The 25460-nt window shown below is 45.3% G+C and overlaps 1 protein-coding gene across 5 annotated transcripts in view; it reads left to right on the forward strand.

Moving 5' to 3' along the window:
- The window catches only part of LNX1 (ligand of numb-protein X 1), a 383575-nt gene that overhangs the window by 344939 nt on the left and 13176 nt on the right, over window positions 1–25460 (forward strand). For all 5 annotated transcript variants that reach the window (XM_034671796.1, XM_034671797.1, XM_034671799.1 and 2 more), the window contains 5 exons: window positions 2986–3227; window positions 3738–3890; window positions 8490–8692; window positions 10994–11365; window positions 22445–22579. In XM_034671796.1, the coding sequence (XP_034527687.1) occupies window positions 2986–3227; window positions 3738–3890; window positions 8490–8692; window positions 10994–11365; window positions 22445–22579 (1105 nt within the window). The remainder of the gene's footprint in view (window positions 1–2985; window positions 3228–3737; window positions 3891–8489; window positions 8693–10993; window positions 11366–22444; window positions 22580–25460) is intronic.

A 25460-nucleotide genomic window follows, 5' to 3' on the forward strand; every position in this document is an offset into this window, starting at 1 on the left:
TGTGCTTATGAATCAAGAGGCCTCAGTATTAGTCACCAAAACAGAGATAATTAGTGAGCACAAGCTGCTACCTTCATAGATCATTCTGTGCCTTGGATTCAAGCTAAGCCAAGAAACTGGAGCAAACATCACACGATTATAAGTTGCTTTAGCAGAGCATTTTTTATACAAGGCACGTGAGTCTGAATGTTTAAATCTAGATTCTGTACCCACCCCCCCAAACTGTTGTAAGGCTAGCTACAATAGGAGGCCAAAGGGAAAGTAACTCCCCCCATTTTATAAGGTTTTCCTTTCCTAGACTAAAAAATGTGACTCTGGAACCTCCAGGACTTAGAACAGCAATGGTTTCTTAAGGGTATAGTCTTCAGATATTTTAAATACCTTAATCCTCCACGTGGATGTAACAACAGAATAAGATGTCCCTTTGTTCCACTGAGATATGCTATATCCTCCCAGGAAGCCATGGCTTGTGCCTTTACCAGCCATTTGTCCAACTGGAAAATTCATTTCCTGCTCTGGCAGGCCACATGGTCAAGGGCACTGCTGCCCTGAGAAAAGGAAGACTGTTTCCAGTCCAACTAAATAGTCTAGGAACTTCCTTCCCATGCATTGCTAACCAAATATTGCTGGCTTATGTAGAAGTGTTCCACTCATGTTTTATGACTTTGGAGCTGTTCAAATGCATGCTGGCTTTTATTTTTTCCATCACACGGTGGTTCTTCCAATTTTTTAGTTTCCCATATCAACCATTCTGCTATTTTTAAGCAGAACAATTTCAAGCCAAAGGAGCTAATCAGAACAGTAAAACCTTACCAGTTCATGCAAGGAGATTGAACTCCTTTGGTGAGGGAAAGACTGGCATTAAAAACAGGAGGCCTGTTTCATCTTCCATAAGATAAGGCTATAGGATTATATAATCAAAATCCTTTTCTACTAATACTAAAACCACATTTCATCAAATCTAAGATGTCATTGATCATATAAAACATATTTTATGTACCAACAGTTTTAAATATTTCCACTGGTTAAATTATTCCAAAACACCTTTAAACATTTCCCTGCAGTGTGAGGATTGGTCACATCAGACTCCTATGGCTTTGAAATCCATTCAGACAAATTTGGTGACCTTTCCTGCCCTCTAGTTGTATTGTTTGGCATGAAATAGTCCAATCCTACAGAATGATCTCAGTAATGAAATATAACACCGCTTTTTAACTCCTTGGGGGCATCTTTCTTTCTAAGCAAATAAAGCATTTACTTGTCTCTTTGCAAGAAAATGTGGAATTGCTCTCCTCCTAACAATGACGATTTGCTTCATCAACATCAAATTTACGTGCCACTGCTCTGTTTTTGAGACTTTTTATATATACAGTAACTTTTCATTTCAGCGCTGAATCATAATGTAATCTTTTCTAAGACCTTGAATGGCAATTCAATTCAATGGCGTAGTACCAAGAATGGACACAACTCAATGGAAGTTACAAGATGGCCCCCCTGCGACTGTGTTTGCCCTGCTCAGATAAAGGCATCTGCACATGACTGCAGCTCGGCAGTAGAAGCTGCCTGACTCCCTCCATCACCATGCATCCTAATCTCAGGGATGTTAGAGTATGAACGAACAAGCATCCCAGAATGGATCAATTATGGAAGTAGCTACAATCTCCTGATAACTTACTGTATCTCCGGCAGGGTACTAAAATCTTGACTTAATATCGACCCGACCTCACAGCAGCCCCAAATGTATGTGTAGATTAGGAAGTTTAACCAGGTTAATGGAATTGCCCCAGACTACGCAGGTAAATTTCAGAGCAAGGATTCGGATCCAGACAATAAGCCGTTCTGTCCACCAGCTCTGTGTTTCTACAGGCCATGTAAATTGTGTGCACATCAACCATAGATTGCTGCTGGGTTCCTTTTACTTTCAAAAATGCTAAGCATCACTCCAAATAGGCTCTCAGAGGGTTATTTAAAATAGCTCAACCACATAAGATTTTCTGTAATGAATTGATAAAAAATAATTTATAATTAGCACATCCATTATAAGCAAATGGCCAGTTCTTAAAGGGGCTCACCCTCGTGATTTCTGCCTTCACAACTGCTGTGGGAGCTGGTGTGGCCGTCGGCAGCTACCTGCTCACCACAGTACAATGAGATCGTCGACTCATCCCCATCTTCTGACCAAAACCCTACCTGAGGGCTGAAATAACTTTCTCAGTGATACATGGGCGTACATTCTCCACAAAACATGGACCTAGATCAGCTTACACCTTGGCCTCCTGGCCCTTGAGCCGGCTCTTCAACATAGAGAGTGAACGGTTATAGACAATGATGGTTTTCTTTTTATAGACCGTGAATGTAGCTTTACTTTCCCAATGTTAGAGGACATGACAATGCATGGGACTTCAGTGCACAGGAGCCCCCGGCTCCTGGTTCTGGCCAGCAGCCCAGAGGTAGAGCATGGAAGCCAGCAAGTTTGTCTCTAGAGAATACCCCTGTGGCTTTGTGGTGATGGCGATTCTGTTTCTGCGGACGGTTAAATATGGAATCTGGGAGGAGCTTTGTATTTATGTTCAGTGCTTTGGGAACCAACCCCAAAAGAAAGGACTGAGTGTGACTAAGGGCTTTTGTGGTCAAAATAAACACCAACAAGAGGGAATTGCCAAGGCCAAACAGTTGAAGACTGCCCACCTCAAGCTCTAGACTTGTAGACACCATGACAACCGTATAAATTTGCATGCCAGGGGCCAGTGTAGAGAGTGCTTTAAGAGAAAGCAAGAAAGCATCTTTTAAAAATTGTTTTCTCAAGTCACCAAATCATTTAGTTGGTAAGTGTATATTGAGTACCTACGTGTGATGAGGGGGAGGGGGGACAGAGGAATGAACAAGTCCTGTTCCAAGTGCAGCAAGCATGAGTACTCAAAGAAGCTGGGTTGAACAATGAGCAAAGCCAAAGCCTTTTCTGACCTCCCACTGGTTTTGTTACAGCTGTAAAGGTGCTTCCCATTATGGCCTGACCAAAGACAAGAAGAGGCGCTCTCAAGATGGCTGCCCAGATGGCTGTGTGAGCCTCACAGCAACAGCACTCTCCTCAGAGGCCTCTGCAGCTGCCACTGTCTCCTTGGTGACAAGTGAGCCTGGCCTAGACAACCCTGCCTACGTGTCCGCAGTGGAGGATGGTCAGGCAGCAGACAGCCCATTGGACTCTGGCCAGAGCAACCGAACTAGGGGTGAGTCAAATGGGTGGTTTTCTGGGAATGGGCTCCTCGCCTTGAGATTACCCTCTGTGGACTATTTACTGTAGAAAGTTCTAGAAATATTTTTTTAAGGGCGAAATCATTCTGGTAGTTTCGGCAGCAATCCAATGTCCAATTCTCCAAAGTGAAATGAAACCACAAGTACCTCAGATCATTAAAAATGTGTAATCGAACTTGGTGGAAGCGGCAAAGTTGGGCCTGATGATTCACCACCCCACAGTGATGGCACCTTCCCATCCATGCTGCTCAAGAAGAGTGCCACTACCTTCAGTCCAGCCCAGCAAAAAAGAAAAGCAGGCTTTTAGACCATACAGCTTTCATTGTAGAAAATGGAGACAGTACAGAGAGGCAAACTGCATCATCCTACCACCTAGAAGTAATCAAGTAATTCTTATGTTCCTGTGTATATCTGACCAGACATGCACATTAAAGAGGGTTTCTGTGAATGTGTAGCTACTGTTTCTTCCTTCTCTTTTATCTCAGCATGGCCCTTTGAGCGATCCACTATCAGAAGCAGATCTTTTAAAAAAATAAACCAAGCTTTGAGTGTTCTTCAAAGGACAAAGAGTGGGAGTGCGGTTGCCAACCAAGCTGACCAGGGCAGAGAAAATTCTGAAGACACCACTGCCCCTGAAGGTAAGACCTCCCCCGTGAGTCTGGACATGGGCTGGGCTTCCAGAATGGCCTCAGGGGTGATGAGAACCAGACCACCACCCATTTTCTAGGACACCTCTCTTCACAAGGGCATAAGATATTTTTTGCCTTGATTAGCCTACTTCTCACATAAGTAACTAAAGGCAGAAATGATTGTTCTCTTTTCACAGAGGTTGAGCAAATAGGTTTTGGAGCCCTTACTTTCAGATGCTAGCTTAACACATATAAGAAATAATAAAAATTAAGTGAAAAGCATTTACAACATGGCTGGCATGCAGTAAATGCTATGTAAGTATTTTTCTCTTATTACGACTGCGTATAATGTGTGGTTCTGAGCGTGTTTTTCATGCATTAACTTATTTAATGCTCACAACAAACCCATGAAGTGGCCATTATTATTATCCCTCTTTTACAGATAAGAAAATGGAGGCACAGGGAGATTACTTAGCTTGCCCCAAATTACCTTGCTTAACGTTTGAATTCAGGTAATGTGGCTCTGGAATCCAGGCTTCCGTTGGATCTTAGATCCTTTGTGTTTATAAATGCAGCTAGGAAATACTTTCTTTTTATCTTATCTTAGAACTTCAGAGCAGTAACAATAGTTTTTTTAAAAAAATGGAGCTTTCTTGTGTGCCAGGTAGTGTTTGTCCTAAGTCCGTTAGATGTCACAGTGCTAAGGGGTAGGGATGATGGCGATTCTCATTTTACAGATGAGGAGACAGAGACCCAGAGAGGAACTTGCCCAAAGTCACCCGGCTAGGAAATGACAGACCTAGGACCTTAGCTCGGGTTCTCCCGCTCCAGAGCCCGCTCCAGCAACCCCTGGGTTAAGTGCCCTCCCCTCCTAGGGGCTTGAGAGGTATATTCCAAACCACTGGCTTCATCACACCTTCAGAGAATCCATGAGCAGTCCTAGAAAATCCCTCTAGCTTACTTGTCACCTCTCCCCTCTGTGGGTGCGTGCATGCGTGCTTGCACGTGCACACACATACACACTCACACACTACATGCTCTCACTACTCTGAGCTCATTGCATCCTGGGAATACTGTGTCTCTCTCTCCCTTCCAGGCTGCTGTTCAACTTTCACTCCCACGCTCCTTCAGCTGCCATTCTCATTCCTCCCAGGCCCCGCCTCCTCCTAGAAGCCCTCCCTGCCTCCCTCAGTCCTCTTTCCATTGTGTTCTTAAGCACCTGCATCTTTATTATAGCAGTGTCACCTTTCACTGTCCCTGCGTCTGTAAGAACAGGGGTTCTCTTGTGAGTGTTTGTGTCCTCAGGGTGAAGCATCATATTTTGCTGAATGTGCAGTGAATATGGGATTACAACTCCCTTTCTGCCACTCCTCCCTCTTATGAAAGGGTCCTGAATTCTCCTCTATGTAAAGTTTTCTTTCTGCATAAGATTTATTTGCATGTTTATTGCAGAAACCTTTTTAATAAGAGATTCCTGTGTGAAAGATGCTGGCCTAGGCTCTACAACTTTATATAAAGCTTATCAAATCCAGTTCCTAGCTTCAAGAGGCTCATTCATGACTGCAAGAAAATAAAATACCGTAAGAGTGAGCTATAAATAAATGGCAGTGGCAGCCCCAGGGAAAGGAGCATCACTTCCAAGCAGGCAGTGTAACCTGTGTCTACGGGGCCGGTTTATGACCTGATGGGCATTGGGATCTTGACTCTGTGTTAGAAAGTAGTGGGAGACGAGGTTAAGGCTGGATTAGAAGGGTCCTGGATGGCATTTGGGAGTCTTGGTTCGGGGCAGTGAACACACTGAAAGCTTTGCAGAGCGTTATTGCAGGATCTGCATGATGTTCCCGGAAGACGGCCGCCATGTTACATGTGCAGGGGCCTTAGAGTGGGAGAGAATGGCTTTCTTCAGATGCTCCAGGAAGCTATGACTCCAGAATGGGGTGAGGTGTTAGGACTCGGGAAGGCTTGAATGATGGTCTTTTCAGGATTTGTGAGGCAACAAAGCTTTCAAAAATGGCCTTCGAGTCTCACTGCTTCAGCAACCTGTGAAGTCCCCTGGCATAGTTTATCCATCCTTTTTACGTGGGTAAAGAGGCTCCGCTGTTTATTGGCTGTGTGACCCTGGCCAGATTACTTAACTTCTCTGAGCTCCAGCATTCTGTCCTCTAAAAAGCAGGGATGATAATAATCTTCATAGGGTTGTTGTAAGGACTAAACCCCCAAAATATGCATGCAACTGGCTAGCTCAATGCCTGGCACATAGCAAACACTCAGTAAATAACATCATATCCCTAGTCCTTCAGTGAGGACACCATATTGAACAACTCTATTTTATTCCAGACCAGCACAAGTTCGGCAGTTGAAAAAAAAAAATTTAGCTTTATTTATTGATTTGAGAGACACAGAGAGAGAGAGAGAGAGAGAGAGAGTGTGTGTGTGTGTGTGTGTGTGTGTGTGTGTGTGTGCTGGGGGGAAAGGGAGAGGAAGAGAGAGAATCCCAAGCAGACTACCTGCCGAGCAGGGATCCTGACATGGGGCTCCATCCCACAACCCCGAGATCACAACCTCAGCCAAAATCAAGAGAAGGATGCCCAACTGGCAGAGCCACTGAGACACACCGAAAACTTATAGTAACTCTTCAAGGTCACTAGGGTCTCACTGGCGTGGTTCTGATGAACATTATGTACAAATGCAACTGGGGGTGTTCTCTCAGACTCAGATCAAATGCCCTGAGTAGTTTCGGTTTGGGAGGATGGTTTTTGTAAATCTGTTGGTGGGGGAGGGGGGTAGACAGGCAGGGGGAGGGGAACAAGAACCAGCAGCTTTGATGATTACTTCTAAATCTTTCTTTGTTCAAAGTGATTTTTTTTTTAAATCACCATTCCCCGTCACCAGACCTGTTCCAACAAATGCTTATGGTAACGCCTACTTAATGTAATCAAAGCAGTTTAAACATTAATTGAACTCAGTCACTCAAGTACTGTTAGCACCAGGAACTGACAGATTAAGGCTGCTGCCCGCAGCCTTCAGCAAAGCCCATGCTTTCGTTAAATTACATCCCAGTGGAGGTTAAGGACCCACATTTGCAACCTCTCAGGCTTCCTCTGGCTGCTAAATTGCTTTGTTTATCATGTTCTACAATACTTTGAAATAATTTTAATTCTTTCTGCATTGTTCCTGGAGAGTTGAGCCCTTCTTAATGAACTCATAGTTCATTAGGGAAAATGGACTAAGGTCATGGGTTTTGAAAACAGCACATTCGGCAGAGCCAGACCTGCAGTTTGCCTCTTCCCAGATGACTTCATAAAGAGAGAATCTCAGGCAAAGGCAGCTGTCAGCAGCTACAGGAGATGAAAGCATCTCCTTCCTCCATGTCCACACTCAAGCAACAGTGGGGGGCGGGGGGAGCTGCCGCCGCCCCCAAACTAGGTGTAGATTGCCTGGCGTTTAATGGCATCCCTTCTGCACGCTTCTACCCAGACTGAGGCAGAGGACGGCTCCAGTCGGCATTGCTGGCTTATAGGTCTATAGGGCAAGTCCCCTGTGGGACTGCTGTGCATCCCTGGCTCCACAGAAACCCTAGGAAGGTGACAGGATGGCAGGTCACCTGGAGCCCCAGGCTGTGACTGGCTCTGAGGGCCACCTGATTTTGCAGCCTCCTGCAACCCTGTCACTTCCCCGCTCTAAGCTCAAACGTCCTCACGTGTAAAATAAAGCCATTCAGCTGTCTCTGTCGCTATCAAACCAGACAACCAAGGAAGCTCTTCTGCATGTGGGTGCAGGGTGGGGTGGGGGCTGGTGGGGACCGTGAAAGATTTCATGTGGAAAGAAGAGTCTTCAGGTAAAAGATAAAGTTTGAGGCCCCCGACTCGGTCTCCGGATCTCCCGTGAGCTCTGAATTCAGCAGCGCAGCCAGATCAGGCATGAGCCTCTGGAAGCCACCACCTCTCCTTGGTCACGAATCAGGCTGTGTGACTTCCCGTTATTGACAACAGTGTCTGGGGGAGAGGCCTGGGAATTCCCTAAGCCTGCAAGAGCAGGGTCTTCCAGGGAGAAATCTTCAAAATGGCCTGAGAAGGCAGAAGAGGGTGTGTTGTTTTGTTGCTTGATAAGTGAGTGCTGAAACTGTAGTCTATTCCTCATGACCCTTCGTTCTCCTCCACCCTCAGGAGGCTTTGGCCGACACTTGGGATCTGTGCACACAGCCGCGGAACAGCCAGAAATGATGTCCTCAAAGACCTTAGAGTCCAGGGGAGGATGTAAGAAATGAGCATGGATGATAACGGAAGGCTCAGTGCTGGGAGCACTAGAAGCTTTAGGGGGGAAATGGGATGTTTAGACAGAGCCGGGAAAGAGAGGGATCAAGGTAGAGTTTAATTGAAAGGGATCATTTCATGCGAGTCTTGAAGAAAAAATTGGGTCTAGGCCTAGAATGAAAAACATTTCAGTCAGAGAAACTGTTGCTGGCACAGAGGCAGGAAAATGGAAAACATGTACAAGGAACGATGCATCGTTTAGTTTGGCTGAAACCAAAGTTTGGCAAGAAGAAGAGTGGTTGGAAATGTCCGTTGGGTGGGTGTCTTAAATAAATACTGTCTTTGTTCATTTTAGTCTTTCCAAGGTTGTATCACCTGATTCCAGATGGTGAAATTACAAGCGTCAAGATCAATCGAGTGGATCCTAACGAAAGCCTCTCCATTAGGCTTGTGGGAGGCAGCGAAACCCCGCTGGTCCATATCATCATCCAGCACATTTACCGTGACGGCATGATTGCCAGGGATGGCCGGCTACTGCCAGGGGACATCATCCTGAAGGTAGACGCGGTCGCTGTGGGGCCATGGAAAGGCGCTCAAGAAAAATCCTTCAGAGCCACTCAGTGGATAGATGGAGGAAATGCTAAATAAATGTGCAGCCGTCCCTTTCCGTAGTTACTCTGTTGAGAGGACTCTTCATCTGAGACTTGTAACGGAGATCTTTGTCCCCTTCCATCTTGTTCTTCTAGTCTCTCCCTCTTTCTGTAGAAGGCTATTCCTCCCTCTGTATCATTTTGTCTGTCCTCCCCTCCTTTCTCCTCTCCCCTCCAGCTTCTGTCCCTAGTCCCTCCCTCCTCCTTTCTACCCCCTCCTCCTACTTTAAGTAACAATAACATAAAATAACATAAAACTGGAGCTCATATGTTGTTTTTAGAGCAGATTAATGGAACATTTTGTATTTTATCTAGTCACTCCCATTCACGCACCCCTCCACGGTAAATTTCCGGTGGCTTAATGGCCCTCCACGAGAAAACCCAAAAAGAAATCCTAAGCTATTCCCACCAAGCCACAGACCTTCCAGGGCAGGCAGGTGGGTGGAACAGCACACCTTGTGCGTTTCTGTCCTCTGAGGCTTGGGTGTGAGGAAGGATGTGAGGGAAGAACTTTAAGAAGAAGAGAAAGGATGAAGGGAGAATTGTTGATCAGACAGAAGTCAGACATGTGACAAGAAATCCCTCCCTGGTCATATATTCCCTGTCTGATACCCAGAGGAGAGTTTCATTCCATTCCTTCTAGGTGGTTGAGGGGCCAGCTCCTGACACATCATGAGCTATTTCTCTGGCAAAGAAATTCTTTTTTTTTTTTTTGGAATAAGAGGAGAAAGAATTTAAAGCAACTGCTTTAAATTCACAACAATCCTGAAACTCCTGCTGGCCTCTGAGGTGGAGTACAAGGCAGGGCCTGTTGACCTCCAGAGAGCGTCCACCGTGCAGTCAGTGACACTGTGTGTGGCGTCCCTCCAGAGGGAAGGAGCTGTCCTGCCTGGGAGGGCTGCAAATAAGACATTTTGATTCTTAGGACCTTCAGGTGGCCTCAGCAGGCAAAGGGCTGCCAGGACTGTCTAGCAGATGCCCCGGCCTTCTCCTGGCCTGGGTGCGATGGGGGGAACCAGACGCAGGACAAGTGACCGGGCAGAGCAAGGGTTGTGAGCTCCCCCCCGCCTCCCCCCCCACCACCGGGCTTGGACAAATGCGGTGAACTGCTCTGTGCACGAGCACCTCCATCCATCCCTGGAGAGGCTACAAAAAAACCGGGGATGGAGGGCTGCAGGAAGACCTCTTAAAATTTCACTCTGAGCCTCCTCTAACCATTGGCTGCAAGGACAAGAAACCCTACCCAACCACAGAAATTCAAGAATGTGACTGTCTCTCTTCTGCGGGGCCCCTGTCCTTAGACCCTGAAAGAGTACTGTGCTCCTGTGACGTTGTTTCCTTGCGAAGCAGTGACTACCACTAGGGGCTACAGCCTTCTGGCTGGGCCTGCTTATTAGCCAGGGTAATGAAAACCGGAAAGCCCCAAGCAGCATCAGCCCTGCAGATAATTAATGAGGCACGAATGAGAGGGCGGAGCTTGAGGACATTCGAGTAGCATGATAAAGTGATCCAGGCTTTCAGTAAGAGAGCCTAGAAACTCATTCACATCAGTTTATTTGAAACTATACAGAGATTTTTTTTTTCCTTTTGTTGAGAACATGGGCAAAACACCTTGTAGGCAGCGACCACCTGAAGGCCACATGCACGCATGCATGCACACACACGCACACGCATGTGCAGTGGCGGGGCCCGGACGTTCCAGGATGGATGACCCAGGGAGAAAAAGTCCCTGGAGATCATTGGAAGGACCATGTCTGCTTAGTTTAATCTCAACAGCAGTTTAGTGTAATCATTTGAACTCAAATGAGAAATTTTCTTCTTTTGCCTTTTCCTATTTTTTCATCTTTTTTTCTCCCTGTGCCCCCTGCCCCCACCCACCCCTTGAGCTGGACACTGAGTTTGGCAAGCAACAGGAGTGAGGGCTGGGACTCTGTGAATAACCCTGGGGGCCTGTGCAGGGACGGTGGAAGAGAGATGGCATGCACCAAGAGTGAGCTGAACAGGGGGTACGGGTAACACAGAAGGAAAGTAGAACTGGGAGTAAGGTTGGAAGATGGGGGTGTCTGCAGATTTGGACAGAGGAGAGGTGACAGACCAGAGCAGGCTTTAAGGAAGGGTCCTGCTGATGCTGTGAGCCTGGGCCTTCTAGGAAGGGTTGTGGCAGGGAGAGCTGGCTGATCCGCTCTAGCTTCCGGTCCCCCCCACCCAGGTCAACGGGATGGACATCAGCAACGTGCCTCACAACTACGCCCTGCGCCTCCTGCGGCAACCGTGCCAGGTGCTGCGGCTCACCGTGCTGCGTGGGCGCAAGTTCCAAAGCAGGAGCAGCAGACAGGCGCCGGATGCCTACGCGCCCCGCGATGACAGTTTCCACGTGATTCTCCACAAAAACAGCCCTGAGGAGCAGCTTGGAATAAAACTGGTGCGCAGGGTGGATGAGCCAGGGGTTTTCATCTTTAACGTGTTGAATGGTGGTGTGGCAGACCGACACGGTCAGCTGGAGGAGAACGATCGCGTGTTAGCCATCAATGGACACGACCTTCGGTACGGCAGCCCAGAAAGTGCAGCTCATCTGATTCAGGTGAGTCCCGGGTCCTTGCCAAGATCCTGGCTAGAAACTGCCGGTGTGAGTGGGATGTTCATTACCCTGACCCACCCGCCCTGTTACCACCATGTGTGACATGCGGTGCCCCCCTTTCCAGGAGTCAAGATTGACGGGCCAGGTAAGAACATTACATAAGCAAATGATGTGTCTCAGGTTCACAGTCATTCCTTAAGTGTTGCCAGCCATCCAGTCTGACTGCCCTAGACACTCGGGGTTATATGCTGCAACCTGACGAGGTTAAGATCACTGAAGATCAGCAGGGTTGTGTCTTCCCTGTATCCACTGTGCCATTTGAAGACCCAGGGGTCATTGAGATACATTCTGGACATATCCAAGACGTCTAGATGTACTAACTCCCATAGGAAGCTACCCTCCAGGAATCCTCACTATGGGACCAGCTAAGGCGAAACCAGTCTCCATGGCTGAGTCCACCCTCCTTGGAAAGCCCATGGAAACTCAAGTACGAGTCTAGGAGAAGGCTCCTAAGAAGAGAGGCATACAAATTATGCTCCCAATAGCCTGATATTCGTTCAAATTAATTCACTTTCCTGACTGGCATAGCATGATCAAGCCCTAACATGTATCTTGTTGCCTTTGGCTGGGTCGCCATGTTTTTCTACTGTTTAATAAGCTGCCATCTTTATTCTTAGAAGGACAGGCTTTGTTCTGGACTCCTGTACTCTAACCCATTTATTCACTCAATTGGCCAAGATGTATTAAGCTTCTGCTGCTTACCTCGCCATGTGTCAGGTACAGAGAACACAGAGATGATGGCCTCTGAGGCTGTTCTCTCAAAGGAGTCCACAATGTAGCACAGGGCATGGACTTTCTGTAAATAATTGCCATATGGTGTGTTGGTACCATAATGGAGAAATTAAGTACAGTGCTGTTTCAGATGAAGGAGAGAGTTTTGCTTGCATGGGCCTAGGAGTTCTTTACAGAGAAGATCTTGAACTGGGGCTTTGAGGAATCACTAGAAATTCTCTAGGTAGATAAGGCAGTGAGGGTCATTTTAAGGGGATACACCACAAAAGGACATTTTCCTGAAAGCTGGTTAGGAAAAGCGTTAATACCTGGAGCGTGGTGTATATTTAAAAAAGCAGCCATAGACAAGGTGGGATTGGGAGGCAAGGACCAGATCCTATGGAGTTTTATGAGCCAGACTAAGAAGTTCAGACTTTATCCTCAAGGCCATGGGGTGTCATTGGAAGGTTTTAAGAAAGGAAGTGACATGAGTTTCTAGATCTCTCTTGAGGTAGTAGAGAGCTGATAGGAGAGGGGCCAGATTTGAGGCCTTATCTTCTGAAGCATTTGCAATTACCTGGCACACTGTGTCAGCTTGCACTCAGTGACTAAAGTATTGATACTTCAAGAGAAGACAGCGAGTCAGCAGCAGCAGTTGACCGAACCTTGTACCAAGCTCTGCTGAGGATGATAATCAGAAAACAGAGCCTGCTTTCTAGAACTACGTCACCTAAGCACACACAAGTCTCCCTACCCTGGATTCCAGCCATGGAGTTCTTCCAGGTGTTGACAGCTCTCTTCACTGTCACATGTGTGGTATCTTCTCCCTCTTCCTCAAGGAGAACCAAGTAGTGTATGATACTGCCCTTTTACGTGTGGACAGCCTGAGGCAAAGATGCAAGGGGACTTACCCCACTTGTTCTGTCCATGAGGATAGGAAGCGCATGTGGTGTCTTGGCCTCTGAGCTGTGGCTCTTGGTGGTGTCCCACTTTCAAGGTGATTCTCAACGTGAGGGATGTTTATCTGCCCAGGGCCCTAAGGCCGCAGTCTGTGGAGCCGGTGGAGAAAGAAGATCAGAGTCACAAGTGGCATTTCCCCTCTGGAGTTTATGCCATCTGTTCCCAAGTCCATATGCCCGGCTTCAACTTCTCTGAACACCACACTTACACAACCAACTGGCTACTTGGTATCTCCATGTGAATATCTAAAAGGCGCCTCAAACTTAATGTCTAAAACCAAATCCTTGACTTCTCTCTACTCCTTGTCCAACCTGTTCTTTCCTCAGGCTTTTCCAGTCTCTACAAATGGCACCATTGGTCCAGTTATTTGGGCCAGAAGGATCTCTTATGCCCTTCAATATGCTCGCTCTCTAATCCATTTCTCACTACCTCCACAGTCCCTCAGCCATGCTACCATCAGCACTGGGTCTCTGTGAGAGACCTCCCACCTGGCCTTCTGGCCTCCACACCTGATTCTCTACCTCTGCTCTCTACATGGCAGTTAGACGGCCACTCGACAAAGTCAGTCCCATTGTGTCACTCCTGCGCTCCACTCTCTGATGTTTCCCTAGACACTTGTAGTAAAATTTCCAAATCTTAACAATAGCCTTTACAGCCATATGTAATTTGACCTTTAGTTACCTTTTCAACTTCATTTCTCAAGCAAAGTAGAGGATTTCTAGTACTCTCACCCTTGTCTTACCATGCTCAGTCACGTCGCCTCCTTGCTACTCCTCCTCAAACATTGCAAGTCCTTTTTCACCTCAAGGCTGACGTTCTCGCTATCTCTCTGACTGGAAGAATCTTCCAAATGTCTGTCTAACCGCCATGCTTCATTCAGGTCTCTCCTCAAATATCACCTCAGAGAGGCCTTCACTGACAATCCCACTTAAAATAGCTTCTCCCACCCCCAGCTCTATATCCTTTATTTAATCTGCTTTATTTTTTCCTACCAACTAATTACTTTATTACCTGTTGGCCTAGTATAGAATAATACAATAGAGTATTGTATCTCAAGCACTTAGAGAAATGCCTGGCAAGAAAAAACACTCGATACCTATTTGCTGAATGAATAAATTCAGTCACGTTATAAAAATGTAAATATACAGAAGATGGAATTTATACAATAATTTCACCCCTTAGGGATTTTTCATCAAACCATTGACCAAAGAACAAACACCAAAGCTACTTTTACATGCTATTTGTCCCCAAGATGGAATTTCTACATTTTTTCTTCTTGAATTTGTTCGGTTATGATTGGTTGAGTGCCTTCTAGGTGCCGACGAGTGTGTGGTACAGTGGCAAACCAGACTGACACAGTTGCTGGCCTTGTAGAGTTGGAATGCATTCCTGTCCCTGATCTCAAATACAATGAAGTCAGCATTTAGCAGGTGCTTCTAGGCTGTATTTATCAACGGGTGAGAGCAGAAAATAGACAACGTTTATGGAGGCATTAACCCATGGAAAAGAATCATTTTTCTCGTCATGAACAAACTGCACTTTAAGCATGATTCCCGCCGCCCCGCCGGCACCTTTGGAACTAAACTTTTAGGTGATCATCAATTTTTTTTCGTGTTATATTTGTCGACTCCCTCTGCAGGTCAGTCTGTGCAGCTGACACGCTAGGGCTAATGTGCCAACCACACTTCCAACAGTCACACGAGAAGCTCCCTTACTCATGCCATTTGGAAAAATTTTGATTACATGTGGCATTCTACTTTCGTAGATTAATAACAGAAGAGGGAAAAGTTTTTCCCTGAGAAAGTAAATTTATGAAGTAAAATCTTGCCTAACACTGGGACTTCCTAAAAGAGTCTTCTGCTTACTAAACAAAGCCAACGTGCTTTATAAGCAGGGGAAAAGGAAAAAAGGTTCTTTTAAAGGCTTGGGCAAAGCTAGTTGGAAAAGAAATGGAAAAAGTAGAGTGCTGGGAAAATCCAATTAAGCAATCTCAAGAGTGGATTTTATTTATGTGATACTTGTGACACACACCAGGCTGGGGAATTAAACTTAATACCCTTCAAAGGTGGAGACTCAAGTTACCAACCAACCCTTGGCTGCCTGGCCTTCGTGTAGCTCCTCCATGAATCACACTTGCCTTAGAGAGAAATTCCCAGACAACATGTCCTTTTGGTCATGTTTTCTCCCACAGTACCACACTTTTGCCTTTTTCCCCATTATTTCAGGGAAAGGTTATTACAGAGAAGCCACAACTGTTTGAAATTTGACCAACTTACATATGTAGAGTCCTAACCCCCACTTGCTCATCAACCCCGGGTTCCAGAGCCCAGGAGTGAGTCGGACTCCTCTAGGAGGAGAAGCCCTAAGGAGACAGAAGGTTCAAATATGGAGCAGTTGATGGCAATAAACTTAGGACAACTTTATTTTTCTCCATTGTCAATTTCTTAATTTTTTGAGCACCCTGTCTAGAATCATTGTAGATGGGGCGCCTGGGTGGCTCAGTCAGTTAAGCATCTGCCTTCGGCTCAGGTCATGATTCCAGGGTCCCCGTGTCAGGCCCTCTGCTCAGTGGGGAGCCTGCTTCTCCCTCTCCCTCTGCTGCTCCCCCTGCTTGGGCTCTCTCTGTCTCTGTCTCTCTCTGATAAAAAAAAAAAGAGAGAGAGATTGCTGCTCTCCCTAGTGATCAGGTGCAAATGATTTATGCTGACAACACTATGCCTATTCTGAGATGCTCCCATCTATCCGCAGTTCTGGGGCAGTGAGTTCCAGTGTATTTGGGAGTTCAAATATATACAATTAAGAAATGAAGAAAGTAATTTTGGATTTCAAATTGGAGTCTCCTTCCTGTGCCTTTTTTTTCCTAGGCAACTCCCAGACTGGAGGCAGAAGCCGAAAAAAAAATTCCCGGCCATTTGTAGAGGTGATGATAACCTCTAGGCTTTCATTAAAACTTACAGATGTGTAAATTTTTGTTTCCTTTGCATGAATTAATATTTAAATGAGAAGTTATGTTATCAAAGAACAACCAACAACCAGGCTCTTCAGACTTTTCAAAAGAATGTGAGCGGCCTCTAGACAGAGCCAGAAAGTAAATAATGAACTACTCGTATTACCTATATTTGTTCTGAAGACGTGATTCTAGCTCATGAGTTCGGCACAACTGGAAAAAAGACCGAACTTTCGTCCCCTGGAGCCAGTAAGAACTGCCAGTGAAATAAGATCTGATAGATCAATGTGCTTTTTACAGACCAGCACAGCTAATACAGACTCGAATCCCCATTTAAACCCATTTTCTTAACATGGCATTGTAATAAATTTAATACAAAGGCGAAAGAATACATAAATGTAAAAACCATCTTCTTGAGCTGAATTCTTAAAGTCCAGGTGATTTTTATACAGGGCTCCACATTTCATGCGTTCATGATAAAGCATGACTTGGTGAACTGTACCAGCTTTTCGGCTTCAAATTTTGTGAGTGAATCTCCCACACAGCTACACACTGTGACTATTAGGGAATCTATTTTTGTTTTAATATTAGGGAATCTTGAAGCTTCACTGCCCTTCCTCCAACTCAAAATATCCCCCCACACGCATTTTTTTTTTTAACACCAGGGAACAGAATTAACTACGAGAGTAACTTCTAGATACCATTAAAAAAAAAAAAAAAGAGGCAAAAGACTTGGGTCATTCTGCTGACTCGGCAATCAACAGCCAGAGAGCTCAAGAGCTAAATTCTTATTGTGACCTTGTCACTGACACCTGTGTGGCCCTGTGTACATCAGGCTGTCATCATTAGCATCTTAGTGTTAACTTAATTAACTTAAAAGATGTGCTTCTGGGAGCAGAAGGATGAGTATGGAGCCAACGTGGGAAAGTAGACCAAATTTCTGTCTCAAATCTTTTTCTACCCTGGTCAAATCCTAAGGTCCTCTTCACCACTTTTCCTCAAAGCCTCTTTAATTTCCTTATTCCTTGGCCAGTCTTTGGTTGCTCTTTTCTCACTGAAGTGGTTGCTGCCTCTCCAGCAGAAGATGTTCTTTATAAAATGTGCCAGGCGCTGTGCTGGGTGCCCATGTTTCAACGGTAAACAAATCAGTGCACCCCAGGTTTGCTTGCACCGAGCTCGTTTTCTAGAAACTCTCCACTTACACTGCACCATTAGCTTGCTCTGGAATTCTATTTCTGGAGCCCCCAACTTACTGCTCAGTGAGAGCAATTCTGAGTATTCTGAGAGAGTATTCTGAGTATTTTTCTCAGAATTTCTCTTGCTCACTGGAAGAGAAGGGTAGGGCAAGGACTTTGTTTCTGTACCTCATTGTGTGGAATGTTGCCAGGTCAACGAATGACCGATGATTTTGGTATTTTTCTAGTCTCTCGACTGGTGATGGTTCTGACACCTCCTGTGGTCTGTATTGCCATGTAGGGTTTATGGGCCATGCGTGATCTCAGAGCTAGACTGTGCTGATAGAATGTGTCCCTTAGTGAGGTTCTGGGAACCTCCCTGTCATCTTTTAATTAGTAGTAGTGAAGACAGACATCTATGGAGTTCTCGGCTTCACAGAGCTAATCCCCTATGGATGGGTGATGTGGGAAAACCGGAACCCCATCACGGAGGTCCTGGGTACAGGTGGTCCGTCCACGAAGAGACTTCTCTGTATTGGGTCTCTCTATACACCCCCGACCCACTCAACTTTATTAGAGGGAGTCCAGAGTTCATCAAGCTTTTGAGATGACTTGAAAACATAGCAAATAGGAAATATCAAAGAAAGTAGAAATATTTGACCTGGAAAGGAGAAGAGCTAAGGGAGAACAGTGAGCCTTATCTTCAAATAAGATTGTCATGTGGAAATTGATTTGGGGCTGCCTGAGAGGGCATGACTGGAGCCAATGGCTAAGCAAGAAAATGGCACATTTAGCTCAGCCCAAGGACAAACTTTCTAATTAGCGCTATCTAAGAATGGCACACCCTGCCTTGGGACACAGTGAGTTCACCATCATTGGAGGCACTGAAGCATGAGCTGGTGACAACTTGGGAAGGATTTTGCAGGGGAACTGAAGCCTGGGTTACAGAGAGAATATCGAATTAGATGATGTCTGACATCTCTTCCCTATATGTGACTTTTTAATGATCTGGAACCAGTGCTCCACAATTTCCCAGGGCACTGTGAGCACAAGATAGACAGATTGACAAAGATAGCCAAGCAGTTGGTGGAAGGGAAGCTAACATGGGGCAACCCCAAACAGTAGAAAATCAAACTTAGACTGTCTCACTCTGGGATCCCGGGAAAAGAAATGAGTAGGGAATGCAGATGCAGGATGAATTATTTTGAAAATGCTTATTAAAACCTTTGTTGGTGGAACACTACGGAAAGACAAGCTTATGTTATTATAAATGCAACTGTAGCTCTCACTTGTCTCTGTAACGAGGGCTCCAGGGCCAAGCATGGGTGGTCTGTGGACCCATACTGGTGTTACAAGGCTTGTGTATATATGGTCTCCCTGCTCTGTGTAATAGTTTGGATGCCTGACAGTCCTCTTGGAAGTTCCCTGTTTCAGGTCTTTAGAATGTAAAAAACCGTTTTATTTAAGCATATACATATATATTTTTTTAAAGCAGCAAATGCTGTAATGTATTTGGTTTGAGTCAATCCTTTGCAGTGAACAGGTGAAGAAGCCCTGGGTTACGTGAGAAGGTCACACCTTGAAGTGCAGGTGCACTATCCCCTCTCTGTCTGCCCTAGTTATCACTGGCTGCCCCCGCCATTGCGTGGCCCTGTGCCGTGCTAGAATAGTAGAAAGACGCTATTACAGCTCTGCAAAATGCCTCTCCTGCTTTGTGCGGTGGTGCCTTTGATTTTCCATTTCTCTGCTCTGTGAAGTTTCTGATCTGTGTGGTATCCTGATGTGATGAACATTTCCTATCAGCCACAGTGGCTTTTGCAGGAAAAAGAGCCATTCCCAGGCTGAACATGACCGTACAAGATGCTTGCCTTACAAGACATCAGCGTAGCACTTCCAGACTCCTCCTTCCAATTACAAGAGATGGGATTTTATTATTTTTAAATGGGCTCCATCTAAATGAGGCTCCCAGGCTATGGTATGCTACTGTGCCCTCTGCTTGGTTCTGTCACATAAATATTATTGGCAGTCTTGAGTCAAATCTCGAAAGAGCAGAGAAAAATAATCCTTAAACCATCACCAAAAAAGACAAGCCTTATCATGATAAATGCTACTCAGTTTTAACTCTTTGTTTTTCTCTGAATATTAGATTTTTCCTATTTCCTTGGCTAGAAGTAATTGGTTCCACTATAGAGAGTCTTATGTGCATAACTCATATCTCTTTCACGGCACCTGCTTCTGACTGTCCCTGAAGTAGGACAAACGGAGGACAGGAGCCATGTCCCCAAGGCTCTTCGTGAAGTGCCTGGCCCAGAGCAGGCACATGACAGCCATGGGGACAGAATGGCTACCAACAAGCTAAGGCCCCCAGGGGAGAACACAAAGGCCATCAGAAGCACGTCCCTTAACCTATAGAAAGGAGAGGGGGAATTGAATGCCTTTGCTCTTGGAAGAGGAAGGAGAAATAGGTTAAGCAGTCAGCCTATGCAACCTGTAATCATCATGTCCAGAGTTTGCCTCAAAAATTGAGGCTGTTTAAAGGAGAGAGAAGAAACATCACCCAAAAAGGATTGTCCTCTAGCCTTGTCTGCTACTCAAGAAGTTACAACTGTGACACCTCCTCTTGCCCAAACTGCAACTTTCCAAGAGACGCGAGACAGAGGCCCTCCTACCCGTCTTGTGGCATGCTCTTCCTTTGAGCGTGGCATGGAAGCCGACGGGCCTGCTGCACCCATCTTTCTGGCACATATGATGGGGGTATCGCAGTAAAAAAGTTTCTGCTCTTTTGCCTCCCCTCACCCCCCTTCTCACACTTCGCCCTCAGACCAGATTCACACCCACGGAAAGAAAGGCTTACTGGTTCTAAGGGCTGTTTCTCGACGTGGAATCCAGCTGCTTCTGAGGGCTAGAGCCAGTACAAACAATTCGCCTGTTTTCCACCTTACGACTTCAAACACTAGGAAGGAAAGCGAATCTGATGGAGTCTCCCTGAGAGCAGTTTGTAAGGTGGCTGGTAAGAGCCGCAGACCCGGCCTTGTGGAGAATTTCTTTTCAAGCGATTTGATACCAGGAACAACGCTGTTGTTGTTCCTGCCAACAACTTACTACCAAAGTCAGCATTTGAAAATCCAGTGAGAAGTTGTGTTTAAAAATGTGAATTAGACGGCTCTCGCAGGCTGCTCCTTGGCATTCTGAATTTTGCCTGGGAGGTGGATTGAATGTGTCTCAGATTTTCCTCAATTCTTACGAGGTGCCTAGGTCACATGATTGCTCCTGGGCCAAGTGACAGGGATAACAATATGCGGGCCAAAGACAAACCCACTGCTGAGATCCTTCAAAACATCGGCGTTTCCCTGAAGATAAGGAGCAAATTTGCGCTTGGCAGTTGGAATTTTGACTGGAGTGTTTGCCCCTTCTCTCTTAGTCATTTTTGCTCCAGAAAGTTCCTGGTGATAACCTCATTAGGATAAGTGAGGCTTACAGTTTAAAGGAAGAAACATTATGACAAGGTACTCCTCTAAGAATTGAGTTTAGCTGGCTCGTCCCGTAGTGCTTCATCATTGTTTTCTGAGCCTGTTAGTTTTCTAATGATGCACGCTCTGTAGGTGACAAGAAACACCAAACTGAGGGCCTCAGAGGGGAGGGGGTGGGGGAATGGGATAGACTGGTGATGGGTAGTAAGGAGGGCACATGTTGCTTGGTGCACTGGGTGTTATATGCAACTAATGAGCCATGGAACTTTACATCCAAAACTAGGGTTGTACTGTATGGTGGCTAACATAATAAAAAAAAAACACCAAGGAATTCACGATAGGCGAACGAACAGAGGGAAGAAGGCATGTAAATGAGGGCTGGGTAGACCAGCAAAAGGGACACCTGGGCCTTATGTGGAGGAACTTGAGTGAAGGCCTTGAACTTGCTTTTCGGGCCCTGTTCAGGAGGACTTTTGTAATCACAGAGACAAATCCACTTGACTGGACCACCATCCACCAATAGACCCTCTTAATGCACTTTAGAGGTTGTATTTTAAAATTTCATCTGATTTACAGCTACCCATTGATGGCCCGTAAGTTTCAAGAGAGCTCTGAGAAGAGATGTTTATTCATATAAGGATGCGAAACAATGAACGTTTGGGCCGGTTATTGTTGGACAACCATGGAGATCTGATTTCATTGATGGGGTTCTGATTGCTTAAAGTTTTGAAAACAAGGTCAGTCTTCATGACCAGATTTTTCCATGGTCTGATAGCCACACCTGTAAAGGAAGAAGGCAGGCAGGCCAGTGTCCATCTCTGCTGTTGTGGTGAGTGGTCAGGGGATGGGGTGAAGAGAGGAACCCCAGAAACTTATTCCTCTCTTCTCCACTTGTCCCCAAATCTAGTCTTTCTTAGGGACCTTTCTAGTCAACTCTGAGCCATCAGGGAGCTTTGTTGATGTACATTTCACAGGGCTAAGGTCTCCTCTGCCTGCCTTGGGGATCTGGAGCCTCGGTTAGCAGTTCTGGAAAAATGAGTAATGCTCTCGAACAGACATGAAATTCATCTGTGGCAGAAAGCCAATTTGCAAGTTTATGGTGTGGAATGGACCTCCCCAGTAAGCAATATATTTGCTGTTTGGAATGTTCTATGCAAGCATCAATGTATATAGCAGAGAGGAAGAGGAGTCAGAATTAGTGATAATCACATAGAAAATAAAGGATCAAGGCAAAGGCCTTTAATCAGGCTGTATTGGAACCTATTAAGTCATCCCTGTATTCCTAAAGTGTTCATCCTTTCCCACGCCTGTGTGTTTAGCACTGCAGATGCATGATTTCTCTTCCTGCCACCAACTCTGCTCCTTTTTCTGTACTGTTTACCTTCAATCTGGGTGTTAGACTTTACACTGTATACTCTGTTCTCTCTGAAAAGTCCTTCAGACGTGGCTTGTGTTCAATGGAGCCATCCCTTAAAAACAACAGTGTTTGATGATGCCTTTGCAAAAGCTGTTGCATAAGTCAGACCTTTGTAGTTTTTTCCCTTTGAAACAGGTTTCATTTCCTGATTTAAAGATAAAGGAAATAATTCTCATGTTCTTTCCAAATTACAAAACGGGCGCTGCCATGAGAAATACTAGACACCATTTTTTTTTCCATTAAAAAAAGGTAGAATAAAACTCTTATCTTGTTAAGCCCCTGGTGCTGGACACTTTGCATGGAAGCTCTGAGAGTGGCTAATGTCTGTGTCTTTTCACGCAGGCCAGTGAAAGGCGTGTTCACCTCGTTGTGTCCCGCCAGACTCGTCTGCAGAGTCCTGACATCTTTCAGGAAGCTGGCTGGAGCAGCAACGGCAGCCGGTGCCCAGGGCCAGGGGACAGGAGCAGCACTCCCAAGGTGAGCCCCAGCCAGGGTATGTCTGCTTCTCTTGCAGGAAGCTATTTCTTGCGAAGGCTGCACACTTTAACATCTCTAAGTGTAACCTCTGGACTTCATCACTTGAATGCTGTTTGACTTGTCTTGTAAAACAAAAAGGCTGAAGTCCCATCCTCAGGACCTGATGAGATAACAGGTGTCTCCCATCCAAGCAAGAGGGAAGAAGGTACAGGAGAGTGTTGAAACTTGATCTTACAGACTTCATATGGGGACATAATTTCAAGTCAAAGCCAAATAGATGTCATGTTTTTCCAACAGTCATTTTGCTTAAGGACTGTTTTCATTCATTTTGAAATGAAATGGGATTTGCTTGGTTTTTGACTTTTGAGTTCCCAAACTGCCAGAAAATTAAAGTATTTTATTAAAAATTAAATTATTATAATTATATATTATATACTATATTTAATATAAGTTTAAAATATTTCAATTAAAAATTAAAATAATTCCTCTGCTAATTCTAGTATGTTTGTTTCGCAGAAGAACCCAGGGAAATAATATAAGCACTTGAAGTTCATATAACATTAGGGAGTCATAGGGAATAGGGCAAATCAGAAAGCAGTTGCCCTATCTTACAGCATTTAAATTCAGAAATAGGGGCGCCTGGGTGGCACAGCGGTTAAGCGTCTGCCTTCGGCTCAGGGCGTGATCCCGGCGTTATGGGATCGAGCCCCACATCAGGCTCTTCTGCTATGAGCCCGCTTCTTCCTCTCCTACTCCCCCTGCTTGTGTTCCTTCTCTCGCTGGCTGTCTCTCTGTCGAATAAATAAATAAAATCTTTTAAAAAATAAATAAATAAATAAATTCAGAAATAATGTAAAATAATGTAGATTAAGCAGAATGCATCTGTAGCCTGAAGGCATCCTTCAGGCCAGCAATTTGCAACCTCTCTTTCAATGAGGTGACTTGGCCCAAGTTGTACTTCTATTAGAGGCAATGCCATAATCTCTCCATTGGATGGGTATCTAAAACCACACAGATCTTGCTTAGTCCAAATTGAGTCCCATAGCTTTGGCTTGGCATCCTGTTGGGATGGCAATGAGTTTGTAGCTGGTTCTCCTAAGATCTGATTTCATTAAATCACTTGTAACTAAAAAAAAAAAAAAAAAAAATCTATAGGTAGCCCATTCATCTTGCAAGAGAGATTAAGGAATGCCTATCAGAGCAATCAGAACGTATCAGGCTGTGTTTCAGTTTGGAATAACTCACAAGTTTGGGTTTTTGAGTAATGGATGCAGAAACAAGACTCAAAATTTTGATTTTGAGACATGGTGTTAATGACACAGCCTACAAGGCCACACCCCCACCCCTTTCCCTCGCCAGCCGTGTCCCATAAATCCATAAATTCCAGGCTTATTTACAGTAAGCAACCTAGACAGACAAGGTAACTCCTGCTAAAATATTTTATGGATAAGGACTCCCTGGTGTCTTTCGCTAGTAAATACCACTAGTGTGTTTAAATTAAACTAATGGTATTTATTAATGGAAAACTAGTTTATTAGCTTAATCTAATTAATGTAATTAACACTTATAGTTGGATTAAGTAGGCCATATTGTATTCTAGCTCATTAAGCCGCTAAGCATGAGGCTTCCACCAGCACTGTGGGTCTATAATCCCTTCTACCTAGCTACCATGAATCATGGAAACAGCTGGGATGAGCTGTTCAAATTTTTGCTGCAATCTCTATCATGTATCTAATTCCTGGAAAACATACAGAACAAACTGGCGTAGCGGGAAATTGTAATATTTTCATTTTAATTTACAGTTCTGCCTGCCTTGAGATGCCCTCACACACACACACACACACGCGCACACACACGCACGCGCACACACGCACGCAACACACGCACACGCACGCACACGCAAACACGCACGCACACACCCGCACACACGCACGCGCGCACGCACGCGCACGCACGCACACGCACACACACGCATGCATGCACACCCACGCGCACGCACGCACACACGGACACGCACGCACACGCGCGCATGCGCGCGCACACACGCACGCATGCACACGCACGCACGCACACACGCACGCACGCACATACGGCCTATTTAAAAGAAAACTAAGACATATATGGCTCTTTGATGATTTAGATTTTTATGATCCTACTAAGCTTTGTTTTGTCTAGGAAACAACACGGCTTTTTGAAAGTAGGAGCTTAAATGAGTCAGAGAAATACCAAAGAAGGCAAACCAAGACTTGTGAGGCAGAAAAGTTTGTAGCCAACTGAAAAGTTAAAGACTGATAGGCATCAAATGTAGATGTGCGGCTACCTGTGTGGGAGAGGAAAGGGAAAGTGACCAGAGAGAAATCATAGGGGGACTTCACCTCTAGGGGCACCTGTATTTCTGACGCTGGGTTGTAAGGTACACGGGTAGGACATTATGTGCATCTTCGTACTTTTTAAAAAATAAATCTAAAACGTTTTATTCAAAAAATCTCAATATTCTATAAAGTACGCATTTTTATAGCTGAGTGATAAGTAGACTGGTGCCCGTGATGTTTTTGAATCAGCTTGAATTAGTTCATACAATATGTGTTTTTGAACATTAGGGAACACCCTGAGGTCTCTGAAGTAGGGAAGGGGGTTAGGAGAAAACACAGATGGAAAAGATCTGTTGTACTTAACTGTCTTTCTCCTCAACCAGAGTCACACCACTCTGCACAGGAAGGGTTCATGGCGGTACTTGGGTTTTTCCCATTGCTAACAGGGATCTTTCTCTGGTGGGGAAGGCAGACAGTTGTCAGCAACATAGGACAAAGGACACGTTTCCTATTTAGGGTAGCCCAGTGATTTGTGTCGAGCCCATAGGTGCTTGAAACTCCTCCTTGCT

The sequence above is a fragment of the Ailuropoda melanoleuca genome, chromosome 11 (assembly GCF_002007445.2).
Source record: "Ailuropoda melanoleuca isolate Jingjing chromosome 11, ASM200744v2, whole genome shotgun sequence".
Taxonomy (NCBI): domain Eukaryota; kingdom Metazoa; phylum Chordata; class Mammalia; order Carnivora; family Ursidae; genus Ailuropoda; species Ailuropoda melanoleuca.